General features: G+C 42.1%; 1 protein-coding gene across 2 annotated transcripts in view; it reads left to right on the plus strand.

The window, feature by feature from the left end:
• Positions 1 to 15,570: 15,570 nt before the first annotated feature.
• Positions 15,571 to 27,196, plus strand: part of PRPS2 (phosphoribosyl pyrophosphate synthetase 2) — a 33,284-nt gene continuing 21,658 nt past the window's right edge. Inside the window, exons 1-2 of one of the 2 annotated variants that reach the window (XM_008973900.3) lie at positions 15,571 to 15,833; positions 23,398 to 23,581. In XM_008973900.3, coding sequence (XP_008972148.1) covers positions 15,712 to 15,833; positions 23,398 to 23,581 — 306 coding nt within the window. In that variant the 5' untranslated portion in view covers positions 15,571 to 15,711. Of the gene's footprint in view, positions 15,834 to 23,397; positions 23,591 to 27,196 lie in introns of both variants that reach the window. The other variant, XM_003805681.4, reaches the window with a different exon arrangement.

The raw sequence follows: 27,196 nt of genomic DNA on the forward strand, positions 1-27,196 counted from the left end.
ACGTGGGTCTCTATCCCCGACCTCAACGCTGCCGGCCATGCTCTGTTGAGCCTAGTTCAGGATCAAGAGCTTCAGAATACCCTCCATCTTAAGGCAACATTTATACAGACCTATTTGATATGCTCTTTGGTTTTTTTCTCTTCAACAGTAAAAGCACACTCCCTCTTCAGGAGGATAATTAAATTTCTCCAGTCCCATGCACGTCCTGAGCTGCATTGCAGGCCCAGGTTAATTGGAGACAGGCAGCTATTTGCCCTCTAATTTAAATGGGTCCTAAGGCTGAGAGGCATACAAGCAAAATCAGACACCTACAAGAGCCAACAGAACAAACGGAAAGGTGTGCTTAGGGCATGGCCTAACAGCAAACACAAGCACAGTCGAGAGGATAGGACAATCGACATTTGGCTTCCATGGGCAGAAAATAGAGACCACTGGAGCAGACAGCAGAGAGGAGAATGTTGCCCCAGGAAAAGGGGGCAGCCTCTACCCAGGGGCAGACAACTATGGCTAGATGTGCAGGCAGGATGTATGTTGCCAGATCGTCTGGTTTTTCAAGAGATGTCAAAGATTTGGTGTTTATATGGAGTTTTCTATATTTTAAAAGTTAAGAACCCAGCCAGGCACAGTGGCTCACGCCTGTAATCCCTGCACTTTGGGAGGCTAAGATGGGCGGATCACTTGAGATCAAGAGTTTGAAACCAGCCTGGCCAACGTGGTGAAATCCCGCTTCTACTAAAAATGCCAAAAAAAAAAAAAAAAAAAAATAGCCGGGTGTGGTGGTGCGTGACTGTAATCCTAGCTACTCGGGAGGCTGAGGCAGGAGAATTGCTTGAACCTGGGAGGCGGAGGTTGCAGTGAGCCGAGATTGCGCCATTGCACTCCAGCCTCGGCGACACAGTGAGACTCCGTCTAAAATAAATAAATGAGTAAATGTAAATTAAGGACTGGTTCAGACTAAAGACAACAACACAACATTGCTACTCAGACCAAAGAGAACAGAACTGCAAGACGCTGGTTTCCTAATTGTGGCATAGAGTGATGTTTTCTTCAGGGTTGCATTTCTCCCCAAAACATAAATTGAGACCAATGTCATTCTTTCAAACACTCTTCTTTAAAGGAAATATCAAAGAAATAAACCTCTATACTACATGCAATGTAGGATCCTGGATTGGATCCTGGAACAGAAAAAAAGACCATAGTGGTAAAGTAGTGAAATCTAAATAAAGTCTAGAGTTCCGCTAATAGTACTGAACCAATGTTCGTTTCATACTTTCAACAAATGTGCTGTGGTTGTGTAAGAGGTTAACATTGGGAGAGACTGAGTGAAAGATATATAGAAACTACACCATCTATGCAACCTTTCTGTAGATCTAAAAGGATTCCAAAATAAAAAGTTTAGTTAAAATAAACTATATGGAATAATATGCGTGAAATATGGCCCATCAATTAAATTATAAAACACACATTAAGCAAGTTCTCTGTGAACATCACCATAGTAAGTATAGTAAGTTTATAGTAACTAAGGAAGAATGCACAACTAGGTTCTGGCATGGAATTGGGGACAGGACAGTAGGGAGTTGAAATGCCAGAAAGAATAAGATACCTTAAGGCAATTGGTAAACCAATGTGAGCAGATCAGAGAGTCTGGGAGGGGAGGATTTAGGTGAAAACCTGAAAGAAACGGAAAGCAAACTATTACAGACCTGAATTTCATGTAGAGAGAGTAGACAATGACATTGCTCATTTATTTTCTCTTTACTTAAATACTGTTGTAAAATCAGTCAAAATAAGGCTTCTTTACTCATCTATGGTTTACTATTTTCCCAGCTGCTAATTTTAAATTAGCCTCCCCTCTGCTGAGGATCACAGTTAACAAAATACAAGGTATTTACAAGCAAAAGTTAAGCACAAATAAAGGCCTAGATGAAAATGAAAAGGAGAGAACTCTAAACCACAATGACACCTATACACATGTGGCCATTTAGTCTGTACAATTTGCCTATAGCAAGGCTTCTCAACCTTGGTGCTATTGGCATCTGGGCCTGAATCATCCTTTGTTGTGGGAGCTTTTCTATCCATTGTAGGATGTCTTAGCAGCACCCTGGCCTCTTCCCACTGGATGCCAGTAGCATTCCCAAGCTGTGACAAAGAGAAATGTCTCCAGACATTGTCACATGTCCCTTGGCAGGCAAAATTGCCCCTTGGCTGGGAATCACTGGCCAAGAGAAAAGTATAATTGTCTAAATCAGAGAGTATATTCCACAGGTATAACCCAGTATTGCCACTCAAGTTGTTAGAACTCTCTGGTGGAACCATATGAAACTACTGTTTTTGTAGGTTAAAAGTGGTTGAACATCAGTGATTTCATAAGTTTCAACCTGAAATGTATATACTTCTATATGAATCAGTAAATAGTAAAATAGCAATTGTTATTAGTGGTAAAAATAACTTATAATTTGCATTATAATATGAACTTGTTTGTTTAAGGTAATTGCCATGTCATTGAATGTCATGATGACCAATGATGACGTATGGTCTTCTGATAGCTGTGTGACTCAGAAAATTATAAAAATATTAAATATATTAACATACCAGCTAGGAAAAGTGGCAGGAAAATGTTTTTTATTAATTTGCTATTGGTTCATCAGAAGCTGAAAGTAAATTCAGCACTGAAAATAGTACTGTTACTCTTAACATATATTCTCTGCTGATTAGATAAGAAGTCACCTCTGACTGCTTCAAAGGCGGGCCATGGGACATGGCACAGGTCATGGGACATGGCCCTCTGACAGCTTCAAAGGTGGGTCATGGGACATGGGGGTGGTGCCAATGTAGGGAGCCTAGCGCTGGTATTGGGAAGGGGGGAGCCGAGCAGGCTGGATCAGGGGACATTGGTGGCCCTATGGTTTGCAGAGCCGTAGTTCTGGAGTCCATGCCATGTAGAAAGCTCTCATATCCAAAGGCTCAGCCAGCTGAGACCTGGGTACTCATCCTGGTGGCCCCTGAGCAGCAATACATCCAAGAGCTGGCATTGGGGCCCTAATGACACTCCATTTAAGAGGGACATCATTGGATGAGTTGGATTTGGCACCTTGCATCAAATCATGGCTCAGACAGAGGCATCATTCATCTGGTCATAGCTGTGTCAAACAAAACAGAGCAGCAACAATTTCTAAAAATCAAGAAATGATTTAGAAATTATTAGAATATTCGATGAGCAATATGTTGCAACTTAGATGACTTGGTAAGCAGTTTTGAATTGGTATAACTCAGTTTAGAGAATAAGAGGGAGGACGTTTATAATTTTATATGTGTACTGATTTTTCTGTTAAGTTTACTCCCATTCCAGTTGTAAATATATTTATTGTCACCTGTGGTCTATCATCAGATGTCTAGAAACCCACCGGTTTCATAGGGACAGTTCGCCCTATCCAATAGAGAAGAGTGAGCAATTATCTTCTGCGTTTCAGTATGAAAAATCAAACTTATAAACAGAAAACAGAGAGTTTGGATCCTTGCCCACCACTTACTTGCTAGGTAACCTTGGATGCATTACTGTCCAGGAGCCTCAGTTTCCTTATCTGTACTAGTGGAACACTATCCGACAGGGTTATTGTGAGAATGAAAGGTGAATCTATGAGAAGGAGCTTGGCACACAGTAGGGACTCATGTTCCCTTCTTGGGATCCCATCAATTATTGAATAAACAAGCAACCTTTTTCTATATTAAACTGATACAATTTATATTTATTTGTATTTCACACAATATGGATATTTAGTAAATGTATCTTATTGGCTTCCTTTAAGGTATCTGAAATTGAGGGTCTAAATAGTAGAGAGAAGTGTGCTTGAACTTAAATTCCTAATGGTGGCTGGCGCAGTCCTCTTATCTATGACGGAGTGACATTGAAGGAATGCCAAGGAAGTTAATCATTTACTAAGTGTGGCTTTTTCCCCAAAGACACTTGAGCTGAGGCTTTTTCAAGCCTGAATAAGGTCACATAATTCTTCTTTTCAAAGATCGAGAAAATTACATCATGCTTTTGAGAATTGATATGTAGATAGTTGTTATGGTAAGTTGGCATTCATGGAAAAGAACATTTTTTTGGTTAAAAATCTATGGTCATCGATCAGATTCTTATACATGATAAGCTGTCAGAAAGCACATGCCAAACTCTCACCTCCTTTCGAGGTCTGTTTTCAAAGAAAAAAATGTTTTCAAAAATTATTCATTTTCTCTTTTAAAAAAATAAATAAACACTAGCTTTCGAAATAAACAGTTTTTTTAAAAAACACTAAGAAAATATTTATTTCAGCATTTCTCTACTACTTTGGCTAAATTAATTAGGTACAATAAGCAATTTGTATTTTTTTAGCTGACACCTCTGATCCCTGGGGAGCAAAAGATGCTGAACGTGGGAGAATAAAGAGAAATAGTGTTACCATCACAGCCCTAAAGACCTGATGTTGGTGGGAACAGAAAATGGTGGTAAAGATCTAAGTCAAGAATAAGAAAACTAAGAACACATACATGAAACACTATTCTCTGGTTTACTACCAGTTTCTCCAAGGAAAAGTGCCTCAGTATTCTCAGGGAAGAGAAGGAAAAGATTAAGATAATTCAGAATCCAGAGAACAAAAAACCAATGGTAGAATTGAAAAAGTTAGCTGTGTGTGTGTGTGTGTGTGTGTGTGTGTACCTTATCATACAATGAACAGAAAGGCATGCTTTGTTAGAGTTATTCCTTATCACTCTAAAAAGTTTCTGAGAGTCACTGAGTACTAATTCCTTTTCATATCTGGGTTACTTATGAGAGTGGCTTTGTCCGCACAACATAAAGAGAAGTGGGTGTTTAGGAAGATGCCAGATATTAATGAACTCTTGGTTGCTGTCTGCATGGATCATGTCGATTGCAAATATAAGGAGAATCAGCTGGAGAATATTTCTAATTTTGAAGTTCTTGCTTGCATGCCTTCTTTATTTAAAAAAATTATGAGACTCTGCCAAGCAATATGCTAGATGAGGGATTGACAAACTACTTAAGGCCTACTGGCCAAATCCCAGCTGCTTTGTTTCTATACAGCTTTCAAGCTAATAATGGTTTTTACATTTTTAAATGGCTGGGAAAAAAAAACCAAAAGAATATTTCATGGCACATTAAGATTAAATGAAATTTAAATTTCATTTCTATAAACAAAGTTTTATTGGAACACACCACACCCAGTCATTTACTTGTGCTACCATTGAAGACTTGTGTAGTTGTAACAAAGACCCTATAGCTGACCCACAAAGCTGCATGTATTTGTTCTCTGGCTAGCCCTGTGCTAGACTCTGAGGATAAAGCTGTGTCCAGGACTGATCCAATCCCTGACCTAACGTTACTTATGTTCTAGTCACCAATGGCAAAGATATTCAACATGCAATTAAAGGCAGCAAATTGATCATTACAGATGAGGATAAATACTATGAGGGCAATCAACAGACAGAGTAATGAGACCAAGAAAACTGAGCTGGGGGTTGGGGGAGGACAGAGAATTGTTGTCTAGAGGGAGGTTAAAGAAGTGACCTTTATAAACTCAGACTAAAAGATTAAATGAACCGGCCGGGCGCAGTGGCTCACGCTTGTAATCTCAGCACTTTGGGAGGCCGAGGCGGGCGGATCACGAAGTCAGGAGATCGAGACCATCCTGGCTAACATGGTGAAACCCCGTCTCTACTAAAAATACAAAAAATTAGCCAGGCGTGGTGGTGGGCGCCTGTAGTCCCAGCTACTCAGGAGGCTGAGGCAGGAGAATGGCATGAACCCGGGAGGCAGAGGTTGCAGTGAGCCGAGATGGCGCCACTGCATTCCAGCCTGGGTGACAGAGCGAGACTCCATCTCAAAAAAAAAAAAAAAAAAAAAAGATTAAATGAACCAAGCCTGTGATAGAGGAGCCATTTTGAGCTTTCTGAGAGAGCAAGGTGCATGTGCAAAGTTCCCATGGCCAGAAAGGTTCTGTGCATCTTAGAAAGGAGAGGAGAGAAGCTGAAGGTCAGTGGGGGAAGGTGATATGAACTCGGAGAGTTAAGCAGGGCCAGTTTCCGAGTATTATGGGAGGCCATTGACAGGTTTTAAGGAGAAGAGTAATTCATTAGCTTTGATTTAAAAAAAAAAAAAAAAAAAAAGTCAGACTGGGCGCTGTGGCTCATGCCTGTAATCCCAGACCTTTGGGAGGCTAAAGCAGGTAGATCTCCTGAGGTCAGGAGTTTGAGACCAGCCTGGACAACATGGTGAAACCCCGTCTCTACTAAAAATACAAAAATTAGCTGGGCATGGTGGCAGGCGCCTGTAATCCCAGCTACTTGGGAGGCTGAGGCAGGAGAATGGCTTAATTCCAGGAGGCGGAGGTTGCAGTGAGCTGAGATCGCACCACTGCACTCCAACCTGGGTGACAGAGTGAGACTCCATCTCCAAGAGAATAAATTAATAAAATAAAATAATAAAAAATTTAAAAAATCATTCTGATTGTGGTGTAGAAAGGGATTGGAGGGAGGCAAAGATCTTAAGAAGAGAGTCCTCCTTGGGGGTTCAAGGAGGCTGATGCAGGGGCTGCCTGGTGGCCATGGCGATGGAGAGAAGGGCAGATTTGGCAAACAGAATCAACAGTCTTGGGATGGAAGGGTGACAGGAAAGACAGAATCGAGGGTGATTCACACATTTTGCCTCTGATTAACTGGGTGATTGGAGGTGCCACGTACTCAGGGAAGAGCAGGCTGGACCAAGAGCATGAAGACTTCCCATTGGAGAAGACCAGTGTTTTCTCTAAAGGTCCAAATAGTCAATATTTAGGCTTTGAAGGCCATGGAGTCTGTACCACAACCCGTCGACTCTGTCCTAGTCACACAAGAGAAGCCACAGATAATATGTAAATGAATGGATGTGTAAATATGTAAAACTTGATTTACAAGAATGGGTTATAGACAGGATTTGGCCCATGGGCCACAACTTGCCAACCCCTGTTGTAGATTTGTATGTTCAAGTTGGACCTCAAGTGTGAAGTCTGAGCTGAAGATACAAACATGAAAGTCATCAAGATTAAGTCATGGGCCTGGATGATGTCAAGGAGAGTTTGTAGAAAGAATAAAAACAAGAAAGCCCAGGGTCATGCTTGGAGGCATCCCAACAATTCTTGGCGCGGTGGAATAATCCTTATCAATATTGTGTTACCGGGATTATTTAGAAGCAGAAAACATTATCATAAGGAAGGAGAAGGACTCTTTATACACTACGTTGATCTCTAATTGAAAGCCCTCTTCAACTGCTCACACTTACATGGGAGAGTGAAGTGGGGAGCAGGAGAGAGTAGTGGTAAAGAGCTGCTTGGCTCCACTATGTAGCTGTGTGATCTTATCTAACTTCTCTGTTTCTCAGTTTCTCTACCTGTGAAATGGGGATGAGAGTAATAAGACCGAACTCACAGGGTTGCTGCAAAGGCCTGCCATAGTAAGTGCTATATACATGTACAATATTGTTATTTCTTCTCTTAATTGCTACCTTATTCCAGAAAGGATTTGAGACAACTCGCTTTTATTGGCCCTTGCTTAATTTAGACACTCACAGTAAAGTTAAGCTCAGCCTAATTTCAATTACTTCATGTTATTTCTTTCATCAGAATATTATCCACCTCCTCCCCCACAATGCAAATCCTTTACCCCCTTTAAGAATCTTCCATCTCCACTATTACAAAACTTCCTTCCTCTTCCACCTGCATCCTAGGTGTGGATTCCTGTGCTCCTTATCTGGCCTTAACTCCTCCTCTGCTTGAATTATGTATGCAGTATCCAGCTATCTTAAGCTGACTGAGGGCACCAGATCTTTGTTCTTATTTCCAGAAGTGACTGATACAACCTGCATGAAAAGGACGTTCCCCTTGGCAGCATCAGATTACATGGAATTACCAAGAGAAATCAATGTAATTCCATCTTCACCTTGCCTCCGAAGAAAGCTTTAACGACCAATTTTCACAGAAAGAAGCTAGTTTAATATTCATCTTCACTGAATTCAAGCGAGTTTTGTTTTGTTCAGGTTTTCATTTTGTTGAGTATCAATATGGACTCACTGATTTTTACATATTTGGTACATTTCAGGCAACTAAATTTGCATTAATTTTTGATGTTCACACTGTCCTACCTTTAATCAATAGTAGCCACTTCTTAATTAATTAATTAATTTTGCTTTTGAGAGACGGGGGTCTCACTATGTTGCCCAGGCTGACCTCAAACTCCTGGGCTCAAATGATCCTCCTGTGTTAGCCTCCCAGTCGCCAGGTTTATAGATATGCTACTGCGTCTGGCAATAGTAATCATTTTAAACTGGGACCTTTATCCTTCTGACGTATTCCCCATCATCTTTGCTATATCTGAGACAAGATGTTCTAGTTCACTTTGTCCGTTCCTGACCCAGACCTTGAATTGGTCAAATCGCAAGAATACTTGGTTCCTTTCCATGGAAAACAATATTCAAAAACCAAACTTCTGATTCTGGAAATTGGTAATGAAAGGGAAGAAAATTTAAAATTTTTCTCTTGCTTCTCTAGTACAAACCTTATTTTAGGGTAATCAAGTAGCCCAGAAGACGAAGGGAATTCCGGCTAATATTGTACACAGCAAAGATTAATAGAATTAGAAAGTTTGCATTTTGCAAGGCTAAAATGCAGACTTATAACGCTGTCAGCACCTTAAACCAGTGATCTATCTCAATATTGTATCAAGATAACCTGACATGTTAATACGTTAGATGTGATAACGGTCTTGGGATCATAAAGAAAAATGTCTTTATCTCTCTTTTTAAGAGCTTTATTGAGATACAATTCATATACCATTACAATTCACCCATTTAAAGTGTAAAATTCAATGGCTTTTATTACGTTCACAGAGTTGTGCATTCATCATAACAATTTTAAAACCTTTTTATTACCACCCCAAAGAAATCCCACACCCTTTTGCTTTTAGCCCTGCCATCCCTCCATCTTCCCATCTCCCTAACTAACCCTAGGCAACCCCTGATTTACTTTCTGTATATAGATTTTCCTATTCTGAACATTTCATGTAAATGGAATCATGCACTATATGGTCTTTTGTGTCTGTATTCTTCACTTAGCATAATGTTTTCAAAGTTTCTGTAGCACATATCAGAATTTCATTCTTTTTAAAAGCTAAATAATATTCCATTGTACAGGAGGCCACATTTTGTTTATCCACTCATCAGTTGATGGACATCTGGGTTGATTTCATCTTTCGGCTGTTGCAAATAGTGCTGCTGATAACATTCATGTAAACTATTCATTTGAATGCCTGTTTTCAACTCTCTTGAGCATATACCTAAGAGTGGAATTCCCTGCTCATATGGTCACTCTGACCATTTGAGGAACTGCTAGACTTTTCCAAAGCAGCTGCACCATTTTGCATTCCCACCAACAGTGTCTGAGGATTCCAATTTCTCCACATTTTTACCAACATTTGTCATCTTTATCTGCCTTTTTTATTATAGCCAACATAGTGGGTATGAAGTGGCATCTCCTCGTGGTTTTCACTGGCATTTCTCTGATGGCTAATTACGATGACTATCTTCTTTTTTCTTTTTTTTTTTTTTGGAGGCAGAGTCTCACTCTATCTTCCAGGCTGGAGTGCGGTGGCATGATCTTGGCTCACTGCAACCTCCGCCTCCCGGGTTCAAGCAATTCTCCTGCCTCAGCCTCTGAAGTAGCTGAGATTGCAGGTGCCTGCCACCATGCCCGGCTAATTTTTGTATTTTTAGTAGAGACGGGGTTTCTCCATGTTGGCCAGGCTTGTCTCAAACTCCTGACCTCCGGTGATCCACCTGCCTCGGCCTCCCAAAGTGTTGGGATTTACAGGCGTGAGCCACAGCGCCCGGCCTCTTTTCAAGTGTTTATTAGCCATCTGGATATCTTTTTTGGAGAAATGTCTACCAGATCTTTTGCCCACATATTTTTCATTTCTTAAGAGATTAAATTTTTTAGAGCAGTTTTAGGTTCACATAAATTAAGTGAAAAGTACAGAGAATTCCCATATACTCTCAGCCCCCATCCATGCACAGCCTCTCCTACTAACTAAAATCAATGTATGTATATTGACACGTCATTATCACCCAAAGTCCATAGTTTACATCAAGGTCCACTCTTGGTGTTGTACATTCTATGGGTTTTGACAGGTATATAATGACATGAATCCACCATAGTAGTATCATAGAGTAGTTTCACTGCCCTAAAAATTCTCTGTGCGCCACCAATTCATCTGTCCTTCCCCTCTTCCCTGACAACCACTGATCTTTTCACCATCTCTGCAGTTTTGCTTTTACCAGAATGTTATACAGGTGGAATACTACAGTCTGCAGCCTTTTCAGATTGGTTTATTTCACTTAGTAATATGCATTTAGGTTTCCTCCATGAGCAAAATAGCTCATTTATTTATAGTGCTGAATAGCTTTCCATTGTCTGGATGTATCACAGTTTATCCGTTCACCTACTGAAGGACATCTTGGTTGCTTTGAAGTTTTAACAATTATGAATAAAGCTGCTATAAACATTCATGTGCAGTCTCCTTTGCCCATTTTAAAATTCGGTTGTCTTTTTGAGTTGTGGTCATTTTTTATATATCCTAGATACAAGACCCTTATCAGATACATGATTTGTAAACATTTTCTCCCATTCTTTGGGTTGCCTTTCTTTCTTTCTTTCTTTTTTTTTTTTTTTTTTGAGAAGGAGTCTCACTCTGTCGCCCAGGCTGGAATGTAGTGGTGCAATCTCGGCTCACTGCAACCTCTGCCTCCTGGGTTCAAGCGATTCCCCTGCTTCAGCCTCCTGAGTAGCTGGGATTACAGGTGCACGCTACCACGCCCGGCTAATTTCTTCTGTATTTTTAGTAGAGACCGGGTTTCACCATGTTGGTCAGGCTGGTCTCGAACTCCTGATCTCGTGATCCGCCCACCTCAGCCTCGCAAAGTGCCAGGATTGCAGGCGTGAGCCATCATGCCCGGCCTTCTTTCACTTTCTTGATGGTATCCTTTGAAGCATAAGTTTTTCATTTTGACGTCCAGTTTATATATTTTTGTTGGTGGCGCTTGTGCTTTTGATGTCATATTAAAGAAATATTTGCCTAATCCAAAGTCATGAAAATTTATACCTATGTTTTCTTTTAAGAATTCCATAGTTTTAGGCTTTAAGTTTAAGAATTCCATAGTTTTGTAAAGATGCCATCTCTACAAAAAATACAAAAATTAGCTTGGTATGGTGGCGTGTACCTGTAGTCCCAGCTACTCGGGAGGCTGAGGCAGGAGGATCACTTGAGCCCAGGAGGTCGAGACTGCAGTGAGCGGTGATCACACCACTGCACTCCAGCCTGGGCAAGAGAGTGAGACTCTGCAAAAAAAAAAAAAAGAAAGAAAAAGAAAAAGAAAAAAGAAAAGGAAAGAAAAGAAAAGAAAACAAGAAAAGAAAAAGAAAAGAAAAAAGAGAAGAAAAAAAGAAAAGAAAAAAGAAAAGAAAAAGAGTTTTATAGTTTTAGCTCTTGCATTTAGGTCTTTGATCAATTTTAAATGAACGTTTGCATACGGTGTGATGTCTTTATCTTTTTACAGATATATGCAGGCTAAATAATTTAGAGGTGAATATATAACATCTGTAATTTACTTTAAAATACTTTAGATAAAAACAGATAAAGCAAACATGGGAAAATTTTGACAGCTACAAAATCTAGGTGGTGGGTATATCGGTGTTCACTCTATTTTCATCTCGGTTTTTGGATTTTTCTTTAAACAACAGAAGTAAAAGGTAAAGTTCTAGAAATAAAAATCAGAAAAATTACTTGATTCTGAGTGAAAATGTTATTAATAGAGAATTAAAGTTGAATCTATTTTAACTTATTTTTAAAGTACATTGTTTATAAATGTTAGCATTTCATAATAAGTTATAAATTATTTGCCACACCCCTAATAAAAACATACAAGAAAAAGGTTATGTCAGAGTGTCTTGGCATTGCTCTTAGGAACTAGTGTTCCAGAACTTCTTGTTCTAATACAGCAACTATCAGCCACATGTGGCTGATGAGCACTTCAGATATGGCAAGTCCAAATTAAGATGTGCTGTAAGCATAAAATCTATATTGGATTTTGAAGGCTTGACACAAAAAGATGCAAAATAGCTCATTAATATGTTTTATGTTGATTACATGTTGGAATGATAATATTTTGGATATTGGATTAAAGTGTATTATTAAAATTACCTTCACTTGTTTTTTATATTCTTTTAAAATACAGCTACTAAAGTGTAAATTACATATGTGGCTTGCATTATATTTCTTTTTAAAAAGTTTAAAATTTTTTCATAGAAACATATAGGAAACAATCATTACATTTCTTTTGGACGGTACCATTCTAGAGAGAAAAGGACTGGGCTAGAAGATCCACATTCTAATTCCTTTGCTGCTTTCAACTAGCCATGTGACTTTGGGAAATTTCTTCCCTTTCTCAGCCCTAAAATAGTCAGGGATAAATTCACTCAGCAAATACTTAGACTTCTTACTATATAGAAAGAACTTGGCTAGATGATGTGGGAAATAGAAGACGTGAAACTGTTCATAAATTCAAATCATTGTTTTACCATTAATCTCTATCCATGAGTCAATGAAGCTAGAAATCAACAATAGAAAATATCTCATCATTTTTATTTTTTCCACTAACATTTTATCTTAAGATAATGTATATTTTATAAACGGTCTGAGACCCAGATCACATATGCACAGACTATATGTTCTTTTTCTCTTCTAAGTCTTGGGTCTTTGAACAAGTGTTCCATTTTTCCAGAGGCTCCCCAACTTCAAATGTTGTTCAAGAAGTGCACTGCGGTAGACAGTTGGTGGACAGTACTCATGCCCTTCTGTTGTCCCATACCATGTTGACGGCTGGTCTTGGCCATGTAACTTGCTTTGGTCAATGAGACATTAGCAAGCAAGTTAAAAACAGAGGTTTGATAAGCACTTGCTCATTGAGACTTATCTTCTTGGAACACTCCTTGGAACCTTGCAGCCATGCCGTAAGGAAGCCCAAACAACCATGAGGAAAGGCCCACATGGAGGAGAGAAGGGCCAGGGGTTCTTTCATACTAGTGATTCTCAACCTGTGGTGATTTTGCTCCTTGTAGGACATTTGACAATGTCTGGGGACACTTTTCGTTGTCACAGTGGTGGATAGGTGCTACTGGCATCTAGTGGGTAGAGGCGAGGGGGGCTGCTAAACAATCTGCAATGCACAGGACAGTCCCACAACAAAGAATTACCCAGCCTAAATATCAGCTGTGCTGAGGTTCAGAAACCTGCTCTAGACCAATGTTTCCCACAACCTGGCTCCTATGGATCAAGGATAAAGGCACTTGGGAGAGAAAGTGTTCACACTTAAATAAAATTATCTGTAGCTGCTCATTTACAAGTGACAGCTTTCTGAACAGTCTGTGACTCATGATGATTTTTCAATGATTCCCATTAGTATTCTCATCAACCCCAATGGCACATTTCACCTTGTTTACATTTAGCATTTAAGCAGAGTAACTCATCAAACTATTGAACCAACAATCATTGTATTAGTTGCCCCAACTGAGATATTGTTTCTCCTTGGTGCTATCAAGTCCATGGTTTGTCACAATTCAATCCGAGCTTCCAAATCTGCAGCCATTTACCCACCCAAAGACCAGGGGCTTTAACTTTTACTGTTTTATAGTCCATCAGCTTTGGTTCTGTGTTACCAAAGAACCACAGCCCCATCATGCTAAGAGGATGCCACTTTCCCTTTGAGAAGAGCATCTATATATTTAGAAGAAACCATTATTAGTCAATTTTATCTATGAGAGAAATATTAAGAATATAAAAATTATAGTAATTTGCTGATAGTAAATTTTATTAGAAGAGTTTAAATATAACTACATTAGCAGACTCAATAAAAATTTTAAACATAGTGGGTCAAGTATAAATCTCATTGCTATGGTAATTAGCTGTGAAATACATAGATAATAAACCATTGCAGATAGGGGGTTTTGTTTGTTTTCTCACATAATAGGGCACATATGCATCTCTAGGCGGAATGAAAAAGGGCCAGAAATGCTGCTAAAATTGTCAGTTTGAATAAGTTTTTGATAGGCTGGCAGATACAAAAGTTTACAAGAAACACTCGATGTGCAAAGTAATCTCCTTGCAAAGTACAAGGACCCAGATGAAAAATCCCAATGATGCGAATCATCCCTGTAATCTCCCAAATCCCATTATGAAGTCTGATTAGAGTAGGCTACAACCCAATTGCAAGTGGGCTTTGCTGTTGATGGAGAGCCAATTCGTGGCAAACATTAGTAAAACCAAGCCATTTATCTACCCGGTTGAATCAGCCTTTGTTGAGGAGTGTGAAACTGTGACCAGCATCACCAACCAGCCCTCTATAGACAGGGACTGCTTTCCTTTCTCCTACACTTGGTTTGTGCCCTGAAGTTGGCTCTGGTACTGCATTGGCATCTTGAGAAAACCTTTTTGCTGGTTTCTAGCAGGAAAGAGAGGAAGGAGGCCCTGACTCCAGGGATGTGGAGGGACTGAGCTGGACTGTCTAGGGAGATCTGTGTTCCTGGGATCAGGCCCTTGAGCACTCAACAGGCAGAAGGTTGTGAAGTGCCCCAAGGACCATCACATCTACCGAAAAATGGTGAATCTGGGGGACTTGGTTTGATCCAGTGAGCCACCAAGAGCAATACTTCCCCTCAGCCTGTGATGAGGACTCACATAGTGGTTGGATTTTTTAAGGACACATGGTGCAGGGGCAACTCTGTAGTTCAGGGGTCATCAAGTTTGAACTATGAGGGACCACATGGCCAATATTTACATTTTGCAGACCAAGCAACAAAAGGGAAGATATTACGTAGGAACTTACATAACAAGAGAGAAAAAATTGTCACAGTTTTTATTGATATAATCCAAAATACGGTAATATTTGAGTACAATTATTTGCAACTCACATCTATTAATGAGAGAAAAGGAATTCTTTTGCGGGGGGGATATTTCTCTTAATTGGAGTTCAAAGGCGGTGTCTGCTATCATCACATAAAGTGCAAATGTTCATGTATGAAAACCACGCTTAGCTCTCTGGTACAAACACAGGGAGCTCTCGCGATCTGGCCCATAGGCTGTAGTTTGCAGACCCTTGCTATAGCTGAACACCAGTCGCCCACACTGGGTTTGCGGTGTTCCGGGGTGGGAAGTCGCTCCGGGCTGCGAAGCACCTCGAGGGATCCCCCCGGCCCGAACTCTCCCTCTGTGCCCAGCTAACCGCGGTTCATTGGCTCTCCCCGCGAGGCAGGTCTGGAAGATCAAGAATGAAGCTCGGAGCTCTCTCGCGGAGCAAGGACACCTTCGGGCTTCAGGACCACCCAGGGCGTCCAAAACTGCTGCCAGGGCTGTGCCCCCGCCCCCCGGCACTTTCCAGCTCCCCCTCCACGCCCGCTCTTCCTCCCTCTCTGCCCCCTCTAGCTCCTCCTCCGGCTCCTCCCCCTCCGCTCCTCCCCTTCCCTACATCTAGCCGCCGCGCTTTCCCGCTCCCGCAGCAGCAGCCTCCCGCGTCGCTGTCGCTGTTGCCTCCGCCACCTCCTCCGCCGCCGCGCGCCCCTCGGAGTTCCGCGCCCCACCATGCCCAACATCGTGCTGTTCAGCGGCAGCTCGCATCAGGACCTGTCCCAGCGCGTGGCCGACCGCCTGGGCCTGGAGCTGGGCAAGGTGGTCACGAAGAAGTTCAGCAACCAGGAGACCAGGTGGGGGCCGCGCCGGCGGCCGGGCTAGGGAGAGCGCTGGGCACGCGGCTGCGGGGCCGGGTTGGGGGCCGGCGCCTGCCCGGGCCACCTCCGCGGACGCCGCGCTCCCCCTTCCGGGGCGGGACGGTGGCAACGCGGCCTCCGCGCCCCCGCGCCCGCGCCTGCGAAGAAACCGAGGCGGGGCGCCGCGCGTCCCGGTGCGCGCCCCGGCTGTGCCCCCGGTTGCAGGGCCTCCGGTCCTGGGACCGCGGCGACCCGGCGGTCCCGAGCCGCTCCCGGCCTCCCAGCGGTGCCGCCCGGCCTGGCGTCCCCAGCCCGGAAGGGAGACGTCTAGGCGGTCACAGACCGTCGGGGAGAGAGTGGGCGCAGCGGGCGGGAACCGCATCGGGTCAGCGCGCGGTGGAGAGACGTCCTGGGTTGGCTGGTCCCAGTTTCCGCGTCCCTACAAAGCTGAACCTCAGACCAGTGCGTGCGACTAAAGGTTTCCCCCCGTCCCCAACTCTGGTTGCACGCTGGGTTTACCTGGGGACGGTCCGAACGCAGCTTCCCCCGACCTGCCCCCAAGGGTTTGATCCAACGGGCGGAGGATCAGCGATTTTACAAGCTTCCCTGGCTTCTCCTGAGCAGCCAGGGCGCAGACCACTGCGTTATCCAGAGGGTGCAGTTGTGCCAAGGTTTGAAAGACTGTGAGAACCCCAGGACGCACGTGCTGGGCTCCCCTCTGCTCCCACTACTCTTGCTGCTTTAAAGATGATGGACTTTCAGCTTCCTTCTTGTTCTAGGACTCTGCTGTGTCCAGCAACAACGCCGTGATTCGACTGTAACTTCCACCCATTTCTCAAGTCCAGGAGAGCCTCTGCCTGTGGGTCAGGTGGTGGCCATCCTCGGAAGCTGACCTGGGGGGCTCCTTTGTCTATCTGCCTGAGTCCACACAGCTCCTTGACTCATTTCAAATTGGTCTCATTTTTCCCCCTTCTTCCTCCAATGTCTAGTACCGTTAACTGTCCACAGTTACTGATAATTTTTATATCTTTGGCAAAGGTTCAATTTTACCAACATTTTCTAGAAATGGTGTTGGAACAGTTGGACACCCATATGCCAAAAAATATGAACTTCCATCCATACTTTTCACCATTTGTAAAAATTAACGTTGAAGTGGATCATAGACCTAATTGTAAAATCTAGAACTATAAAATTTCTAGCAGAAAATCTTGACTTGGGGTTAGGCAAAAATTTGTTAATGAGGAGTTATGTTAATACTGATGGGGAAGATGCTATATTTTGGCAAGTCAGCTTTTTAGGATGTGTGAATCTTATGTGACTTCTTCCAGGTGGCAAATTCCAGTTATGGCTCCGATGATAATATAAGCGAAGAAACATTGTGAATGAGTGGCAGGTGGACTTTGGCTAAAGAATTCCACTCTGCAGTGTTTAATGCAGAAGTCTGAGAGGATGGTCTAGGGCTCTGGAGAAGGATAGAGCTAGGTTTGAGTGTTGCAGTATTTTGCCAGTCTTGTTCAAGTTTCAGTCGCTGTAAGAACACGAGAAGAAGAATAGTTTTTGTTCAGAAGGTGTCGTCATATAAGTAAAGGAGAAATTTGTTGATGAAGTAAATTTTGAAAGCAAATATGTTGCCCTTCCAGGTACTCAGTGCAGCATGATCTTTTGCTAAGGAGCATGGTTAATCTAGATCAGTTCACTGCTAAGTCAGTGTTGAGTTTCTCCAAAAAATACCACATGTGCCACTGGGCAAAACTCACTCAGACATTGAAGTATGATTGTTTATACATTTGGTTCAAATATAAAGCAGACTCACTTTTATTTTGTTTTTGGTATTTTATAACCATCACTTGATAATTAGAAATCGTGGGACCTCAAAAACCACTCAGCATGAAGTTTGGGAATTGCCTATATAGCTACATTTTATGTTTTTAATGTATAGAGTATAAAAGGTTCACTGCCTGACTTTTCTCTTTTCCATGAACTGTACAAGTACAGAGCTTAATTTTTATAAACAGCCCTCTCTGGACCAGTTACTGTGCTAGGAATCCAGCTTTTAGCTGTGTAATCGTAGAGAGGAGAAACTGAAGGGCAAAATGAAGACAAAATTGATTCAGTTCATGTAAGGGCCCCTTCTTGAATCTGTCACTGAACTAGGATCAGAAATCTGGTTTGCTGTCTCCTGGCCATCAATCCTCCCATTTTGCATTTTTTATATGCTACTTTACTGAACATAGAGCCTTCCAATTTTACCTTCTTATCCCTAAATCATTTCAGATATGCAGGGAGAGGTCCGCTCCAGCTTCACTATAGACCATGGAAATTCCATGATGACATCTTAGGACAGCAGGTGTCTAGATGTCTCTGTTGTAACATTTTACTATGGTCAGTTAACCTGCTGGCAGAATCTTTAGCTATACTGTGAGACAAGGTTATGCAAAGTTATACAAGGTTATCGGTTACCATGTCATAAATAAAGAGCTTAATGGCTTAAAACAGTAATTGTTGATTTGGCTTACAAATCTGCAATTTGGGAAGGGCTCAGTGAAGAAAGCTTGTTTTTGCCGCGTATGGTCACAGCTGAGGCGGCTAACTGGGGCTGGAGGGTTCTTGAAGATGGCTCACATGACTGAAGTTGTTACTAGCTTTTGCCTGGGAGCTTGGTTAGGAACCTCAGCTCCTCTTCTTGTAGGCCTCTCCATGGGGCTGCTTGAGCTTCCTTACAGCATGGAAGCTGGGTTCTAAGAGCGCATGTTCCAAAAGACAGGACATTGAAGCCACCAGTCCATTAAGGACTGGGCTTGCAAGTTGGTGTATCATAATTTCTGTCATATGCTGTTGGGCAAGTACAGAGCCCTCTCAGATTCAAGGGCGGGAGACTAGACCCTGCTCCTTGATGGGAAATGTGTTAAGAGTCTGTGGCTATCTTTTAGTTACCATGCCCGTTTATTGTTGAGTCAGTGACGCTCTTCAGCGTTTTTATTTGGGGGTCAATAAAGATCCTCCGGCAGAATGGCAAATGGATGCTGCCTTCTAGCCACAATTTTTTAAAGACCTAGAATAAAGGTAGTCATGATCATCTTTTTGAGTAGAAGCAGGACTAGCTTTAGGGGAAAAGTTGCCATGGTGATGATATTCTCTGTCCTCCCCTGGACTGCTAGTCATATGAGAACTGAGGTTCCTGAGGAAAAACAGGCCAAAGAATCTAATCTTGTGGGATAAACGTCATAAGACCAGGAGTTGGCAAAGTGTTTCTGCAAAGGGCCAAATCGTAAATATTTTAGGCAGTGCTAGCACATGTAGTCTCTGTTGCTGCTGTATCTTACAGTTCTGCAAGTTACGGTAATGTCTGTCACAGGTTAGCAGGGCTGTATTCTCTTCTGAGGCTCTAGGGGAGAATCTGTTCCCGTGCCTTTTCCGGTTTCCAGAGGCAGCCCACATTCCTTCACTATTGGCCTCTTCACCTTCAATGTCAGCAACAAAATGTTGCTCTGACCCTGCTTCTGCTGTCTCCCTCTTGCATTTTTAAGGGCCCCATGATTACAGTGGGCCAATTTAAATAATCCAGGATAATTTCCCCATGTTAAGGTCAGCTGATGAGCAACCTGAATGCTATCTGCAAATTTACTTCCCCTTTGCCATATAAACTCACATATTCAAAGGATTAGGATGTAGACATCTTTAGGGGGCCATTATTCTGCCTACCACGCCATTCTTAACTCACAGGCCATAGAAAAACAGCCTATGTGCTGTGTTTTGTCAACCTCTCAGCTATATAATACTGTACTTGATTTCTGCTGTAGTTCATTTTGTGCTGCTATAACAGAATACCGGAGACTGGCTAATTTATAAACAACAGAAATTTGTTTCTCACAGGTCTGGAGGCTGGGAAGTCCAATACTGAGGGGCTGGCATCTGGCAAGGGCTTTCTTGCTGCATCATCCCATGGCAGAAGGGTGGAAGGGCAAGAGAGCATATTTGAGAGAGAGCAATAGAGGGCCAAATTTGCTAATATAATAAACCCATTCTCAAGATAATGAGCACACTCTAGCAATGATGACGTTAATCCGTTTGTGAGGACAGAGCCCTTATGACCTAATCACCTCTTAAAGGTCTCACCTGTCAATACTCCTATACTGGGGATTAAGCTTTCAACACATGAACTTTAGGGAACACATTTAAACCATAGCAATTTCCAAATTAAGTTTATGTCATAGTTGATGTAATGTTCACAAAGCAGTTAGATTTAGCTCCTTAGATCTTCAAATAGGTGGGAGCACATAGAACTCTTTCTATCCCCCTCATCCTGTGAGGTTGGCATATTTTCATCCATAGTAGAAGGCGTGCAAGAAGATGTGTGAATGTTATGAAAACTAATTTTCACAACATGTCAACTTGAAAAACTTTATTTTTATTTTCCTTTTCTTTAAAATTTTTTTTAGAGATGGGGTCTTGCTATGTTGCCCAGGCTGGACTAGAACTCCTGGGCTCAAACAATCCCCTTGCCTCAGTCTCCCAAGTAGCTGGGACTGTGGGCATGAGCCACCATGCCCAGCCTGTTTTTAAATTTTCATTAGGTATAATTGGCTCTTTTTTTTTTTTTTTTGAGACAGAGTTTCACTTTTGTTGCCCAGGCTGGAGTGCAATGGTGCGATCCCAGCTCACTGCAAGCTCCGCCTCCCGGGTTCAGTGATTCTCCTGCCTCAGCCTCCCGAGTAGCTGGGATTACAGGCATGCACCACCACACCTGGCTAATTTTGTATTTTTTAGTAGAGATGGGGTTTCTCCATGTTAGGCTGGTCTAGAACTCCAGACCTCAGGTGATCAGCCCACCTTGGCCTCTCAAAGTGCTGGGATTACAGGCGTGAGCCACCGCGCCCAGCCTTAATTGGCTCTTTTAAGAAAACAATTTCATTGAGTATCTGATAGCAGGAGAAGGGAGAAAGATAATTATTCATGTTCCTTATTTGTAATTTTAAAATATTTCATTTTGGGATGAATAAATTTACAGACAATTCTGCTATAATGTGACATATGTATTCCTAAAAATTACCACGCTATGCAAAATCAGGCAATCCAAAACCACAGGGCTTATGAGAAAAATGGGGTTAGGGACATAACATTCAAAAACTTTCTCAGTGACCCATTAAAAAATCATAGGAATGTTATATAGGTTGAGCATCCCTTATCAGAAATGCCTGGGACAACAAATATTTCAGATTTTTTTTTTTTTTTTGTATTTTGGAATATTTCTATTGTACTTACTGGTTGGACATTCCAAATCTCCAAAAATCCAAAATCCACAATGCTCCAATGACCATTTCCTTTGAGCATGATGTCGACACTCAGAAAGTTTCGGATTTCAGAATTTCGGATTAAGGTTCCTATCAAAATGGTAAAACACTGACATGTATTACATGCTCAAAAAATACTGGCTGGGTGCAATGGCTCACGTCTGTAATCCCAGCACTTTGGGAGGCTGAGGTGGGCGGATCACTTGAGGTCAGGAGTTCAAAACCAGCCTGGCCAACATGGCAAAACCTCCCTCCACTAAAAATACAACAAATTAGCCAGGTGTGGTGGTGCATGCCTGTAATCCCAGCTACTCGGGAGGCTGAGGCAGGATAATCACTTGAACCCGGGTGGCAGAGGTCGGAGTGAGCTGAGATGTCACCACTGCCCTCCAGCCTGGGCAACAGAGTGAGACTCTGTCTTTAAAAAAAAAAAAAAAAATTACATAAATATTATGACAGAGATGGAACTTTCCATTGAAAAATGCCTGAGGTTTAGGGTTCTCTGAAATGACATGAAAAGTTGTGACACCAAATGTGAATGAGTGTGGCTCATTGTCCTCGAGGTGTGTACATGTGTATGTTTGTGTATTTCTAAGTGGCTCCATTCAGCTGGGTACACTGCAGTTTTCTGCAGTCTCGGGATAAGAGGTTGTGCATAAGAAAACACGAAATTCATGCTATGCTCAAATTGTTCCAAATAATATCAATCATTGGAACAAATTTGCCTTTTCAAAACATAGCAGAGCTGACCATCTTCTTGGTTTGGACGCAGAGCCCTGGGAAGGACATGCCTGAGCACACAGCACTATTTTCTGTTTCTTCCCACCAAAGGAATATGCCAGGGATGAGCTGGCTCTCCCTCTCATGTTGGACATCCAGAATTCTGTACCTGGAAATACAGAAACTTCCAGACATGCAATTTTCAAAAACTTAGCTGCTATTTACTCTTTCTCCAGAAGCTACGCAAGGATGCCAACCAGCAAAACAAGGAAGTATACCAAGAAGGAGGATACAGAAAATGGCAAATGGAGTGCAGGAGAGGGGGCAGGGAATCCCCGGATGGCAGCTGTGCACAGGCAGAGAGATAACCCAGGCCTGCCACCCCTGGGAGGGATGCCTGCAAGACGATGAAATGCAGATGTGACTTGAGGCCTCTGATCTTGGGAGATTTTGATTGTTAGTGAAGGGTTTAGGGTGGAATCTGGATTCAGGATTCAGAAAACTTAGCAGATAAAAAGGTAAGAGAATGACCTCCAGGGAAAATAAAAAGAAAAGATGCGCATAAAAAGAAAATACAAGCATTCGTTTAAGTTAATTGCATGGCAGAGCTCTGAGCAGCATTTGCGCAGTTAAAAACGTACAGTCAATCTTTAATGTGAATATTGATCTATATTGGGATGATGGCGAGATGGGAAGTTTACATTGCAAGTGATGGAACTGAATGGAAATAGAGTTCAATCCTCATCTTCCATAGTGAGAAGTCAATACACTTTGCCTAAAATGAAAAATCAAGACACAGCAATACACACATAGTAGCTAGACTTGAAGGAAAGTATCTAAAAACCCTATCAAGAGTTGAAATTGGTGACCTCTGGGCACTTTCTCTGTTATACGTCTTACAGAATGGTTTGAATTTTTTAAGCAATATGACTGTATAACTTTAATAAAAAACTAAAACTAAATGTAGTATTTTGCAGAAAAGAGTTAACATAGCAGGCCTGAGACTTAGGCCTGTTCGCAAGGTTGGCCCTTGGCTGGCCTCTGGGAGCTTAGATTTTGCAAGGGTACCCACCATTTCCCAGTAAGGATGGCTCACTGCATAAACTCTTAAACAATTGATAAACAATGTGGTTCATGCTGAATGCCTGTGAGTCTGACATTTTGGTATGTGCTAGGCAGAGGGTGCTTATATGACCAGCCCACAATACAAACCCTGGGACTTGAGTCTCTAAGCAGCTTCCCTGGTAGAGAGCCCTTCACACGTGTTGTCACAGCTCACTACTGGGGCATTAAGCTCTACCTCTGACTCCCCTCAGGGAGGAGTCTTGGAAGCTTGCACCCTGTTTCCCCCAACTTCACCCCATGCACCTTTTTCCCTTTGCTGAGTTTGCTCTGTGTCCTTTCTCTGCAATAAATTACAGCCATGAGTGCAACTATTAGGCTGAGTCCTATAAGTCATCCTGGTGATCATCAAACCTAGGGGTGGTCTCAGGGACGCCCAAGATGCAAATATGCTTCAATATTAACCGATGGCAGTTTTCTTTTCCTAGCGTGGAGATTGGTGAAAGCGTGAGAGGGGAAGATGTCTACATCATCCAGAGCGGCTGCGGGGAAATTAACGACAACCTGATGGAACTCCTCATCATGATCAATGCCTGCAAGATTGCGTCATCATCCAGAGTGACTGCCGTGATCCCGTGTTTCCCATACGCCCGACAAGATAAAAAGGACAAGGTAGGAGAGGTGTGTGCCCTAGAAACCTGCTGTGGGCCACTGTCAATGTTGTTTTTCCTCATTTATCCCCTTGATTAGAATTATCTGGAAAATGTTGGCTTTTTCCTTTGATGATCAAGTAAATATGCTTTCTTATTTTGTTTGTTGAAGATTTGGCTTTGAACCTACCCTGACATTAATAGTCAAAGAAACAGGTAATGCATATTTTTGCAGGTATTAAAATACCATTATTGTCCTTGTTATAATGAAATTGTTGTATGTCTTTGTGATGGTGGATAGAACTAAATACACACACACACATGCACAAGAGTACAAGTCAAACTAGAGCACATCTGAATCAGATCACTGGATTGTATCAATTTCAGGGTCCTGGCTGTGATACCGTGTTATAGTTTCACAAGACGTTACCACAGGGAACTAGATAAAAGGTTCACAGGATCTCTGCGTTGTTTCATACAACTGCATGTCTATCTACAATTCCCCCGAAATAAAAAGTTCAATTAAAAAAAAAACCCATGATCTCTTTTTAACCTTTTAAAAAGAACAGAAATAGTATCATTGAATTATGTTTTTCACAACATTAGCATCAGGGGAGGCTCTGTGAGTGTTTAGAAAAAAATTGAAGAAAATGTGGTTGGTCTTTGCCTTTGAGAGCAACAGAGAAATCGGAGGTTGAGAAGAACTTTGAAGGAGATTGTATTCGTTTTCTAAGTTGTCATAAGAAATTACATAAACCGCGTGGCTTAAAAGAGCAGAAATTTTTCCCTCACAGTTTCGGAGGCCCAGAAGTGTGAAATCAAGGAATGGGCAGGGGCACGCTCCCTCTGAAGGCTGTAAGGGAGGCTGCTTCCTCGCTTCTTCTAACTTCTGGTGTCTCCTTGCATTCCTTGGCTGTGGCTACATCACTCTGGTCCCTGCCTCTCTCTTCACCTGGCCTCTTCCCTGTGTCTCTTTGTTTCTTATAAGGACACTGTCATTGGATTTCAGGCCTAACCTAATCCAGAATGAACTCAACTTAATCTTTACCTTGGTTATATTTGCAAAGACCCTATTTCCAAAATGAGGTCACATGCTGAAGTTGTGGGTGGACATGAGTTTTGGGGGGATATTGTTTGACCTACTACAGTGTTCAACTCCCAGCTGTTGTGTGTTCCGTATCTTATGGATAGATAGATGTTCAGCCAGGCTCAGCGAGAATCCTGCCAGTTTTCAAGACACACTGCTGTTCTGTGATTTGGTAACTCAGTGCAAGAAAGGTTTTCCCCAATATGCTGCTTTTTATCTCCATAATTCATTTCTGAAACAACACAGATTTCTGAAGCAGCACACAAGATCCCCTCATATTTGAAAAAAACCCTTTATAAATTTGAATTCATATACCAAAGTCCCCGTGAATTTTAATCCCAGTCTCCTCAAGACATGGTTTCCATTCCCTGTCTTGAAGATGGCCAGTCAGTTAATTTCTCACCTAAAATCTAATTAGAAGGGTCCGCATACTTTATCTGTAAATGGCTATATGGTCTATGTTGCAACTATTCAACTCTGGTTGTACTTCAAAAAGAGCAATAGACAATATGTAAATGAATGGGTATGGCTGTGTTCCAATAAAACTTTATTTATGGACACTGAAATGTGAATTTCATATTATTTTCACATGCCTTGAAACACTATTTTGAATTTTTTCAACCATTTAAACATGTGAAAGCCATTATTAGCTCACAAGCAGTACCAAAACAAGTGGCTGGTGGCTGGTGGCTAGCTGGATTTGGCCTATAGGCCACAGTTTGCCAACCCCTGTATTAGACCACTGATAGATCGTGTGTGTGTGTGTGTGTGTGTGTGTGTGTGTTTATGATCTAAACTTGACCTTGGGCAGCCAAAACCTTAGGTCACACACACTGCTGTGAAGCTGTATCCTCCCACTAGCTATTTATACAGACAGCTCCTTTTATTTTAAACTTGATTCTAGAGTTTTATGTGTATTTTTAGCTGTTAAATTTCAATTTTCTAATTTTGTCCCATTGGTATAATCTGTTGTCTTAGCTATTCTTCCCATCTGTGTGTTTCCACAGGATTGTTTAGCATCTTTCTCCTTGTCATATCACATCCATGTCATAGAAGAGCTAATTTTCTGCCATTTCTTCCTTCCTTGTGGTTTAGTAAATTCTCACATTGTAGCTGGTTTTTTGTTGTTTGTTTGTTTGTTTGTTTTTGAGACGGAGTCTCACTCTGTCACCCAGGCTGAAGTGCAGTGGCACGATCTCAGCTCACTGCAACCTCCGCCTCCCAGGCTCAAGCAATCCTCCTACCTCGGCCTCCCAAGTAGCTGGGACTACAGGTGTGCACCACCATGCCTGGCTAATTTTTGTATTTTTTGTAGAGACGAGGTTTCGCCATGCTGGCCAGGCTGGTCTCGAACTCCTGACCTCAAGTGATCTGCCCGCCTTGGCCTCCCAAAGTGCTGGGATTACAGGCATGAGCTACCGCACCTGGCCTGTAGCTGTATTTTTAATCAAGCTCTTTCACTCACAATAGATTTTATATTTTGTATTTGGCCCTAAGATATTGAATATATTGTAACTTCTTTAGAAAATTACTCCTTTTATCATTACACATGCCCTCCTCCACTATTACCTGATTTGTAACCCCATTTTGTTCTTTAAGTGATAAAATATTGGAAGCTCTACATTTTTGTTAGCGCATATCTGATTTGCGGTGACCTCTTTTTACAAAGTTGTATTTTCAAAATGTTTTCTTATTTGAGTTGGAGAAACTAGCACTGTTTTTTCCCAATCCTTCTATTGTAGGAGGTGTGATGCAGTCCAGCCTCCATCCCCTAGTTGCCAGTAGTGCTCCCAGCCACCACTAACAAGAGCCCTATGGATTTCTGGAACTCCAGTGGCTATAACTTGTTTTTGTTTTGTTTTGTTTTGTTTTGTTTGAGGTGGAGTTTCGCTCTTGTTGCCCAAGCTGGAGTGCAGTGGTGCCATCTCAGCTCACTGCAACCTCTGCCTCCCAGGTTTAAGGATTCTGCTGCCTCAGCCTCTCAAGTAGCTGGGAAGCATGCGCCACGACGCCTGGCTAATTTTTTGTATTTTTAGTAGAGACAGAGTTTCACCGTGTGGGCCAGGCTGGTCTCGAACTCCTGGCCTCAAGTGATCTGCCCGCCTCAGCCTCCCAAAGTGCTGGGATTACAGGCATGAGCCATCGCGCCCAGCCGGCTTTAACTGTTTTGTGGAACTGTGTTGTCTAACTAGCTAGTAGCAGCTTTCCTGATGTTAGACAGATGTGTTTTCCATTTTGACCCATTGTGAAAACATATTTCTTTTCTTTCTTCTACCCTTTCTTTAATCACTTTGCTGTAAGTGTGTTTCTTGGTAATAACATTGTAGCTGCTTTTAATTTTTTATCCCAGTCAGACAATTCCATGACTTTCTGAGCTTAACTGCTGATAGAAGAGAGGTCTTTCATCATCAACCACGCAGAGGCAGGGCGGTTGGTAACATTTGAGAGACAGTGTGTGTAGTGGCTTAGGAAGTCATGTGGTTTCTCGTTAGAGAACACAGCTAGGAAAGAAGGAATCACAGTGGGGTGTATTAGTTTCCTAGCACTGTT

Source organism: Pan paniscus, chromosome X (assembly GCF_029289425.2).
Source record: "Pan paniscus chromosome X, NHGRI_mPanPan1-v2.0_pri, whole genome shotgun sequence".
Lineage (NCBI taxonomy): Eukaryota > Metazoa > Chordata > Mammalia > Primates > Hominidae > Pan > Pan paniscus.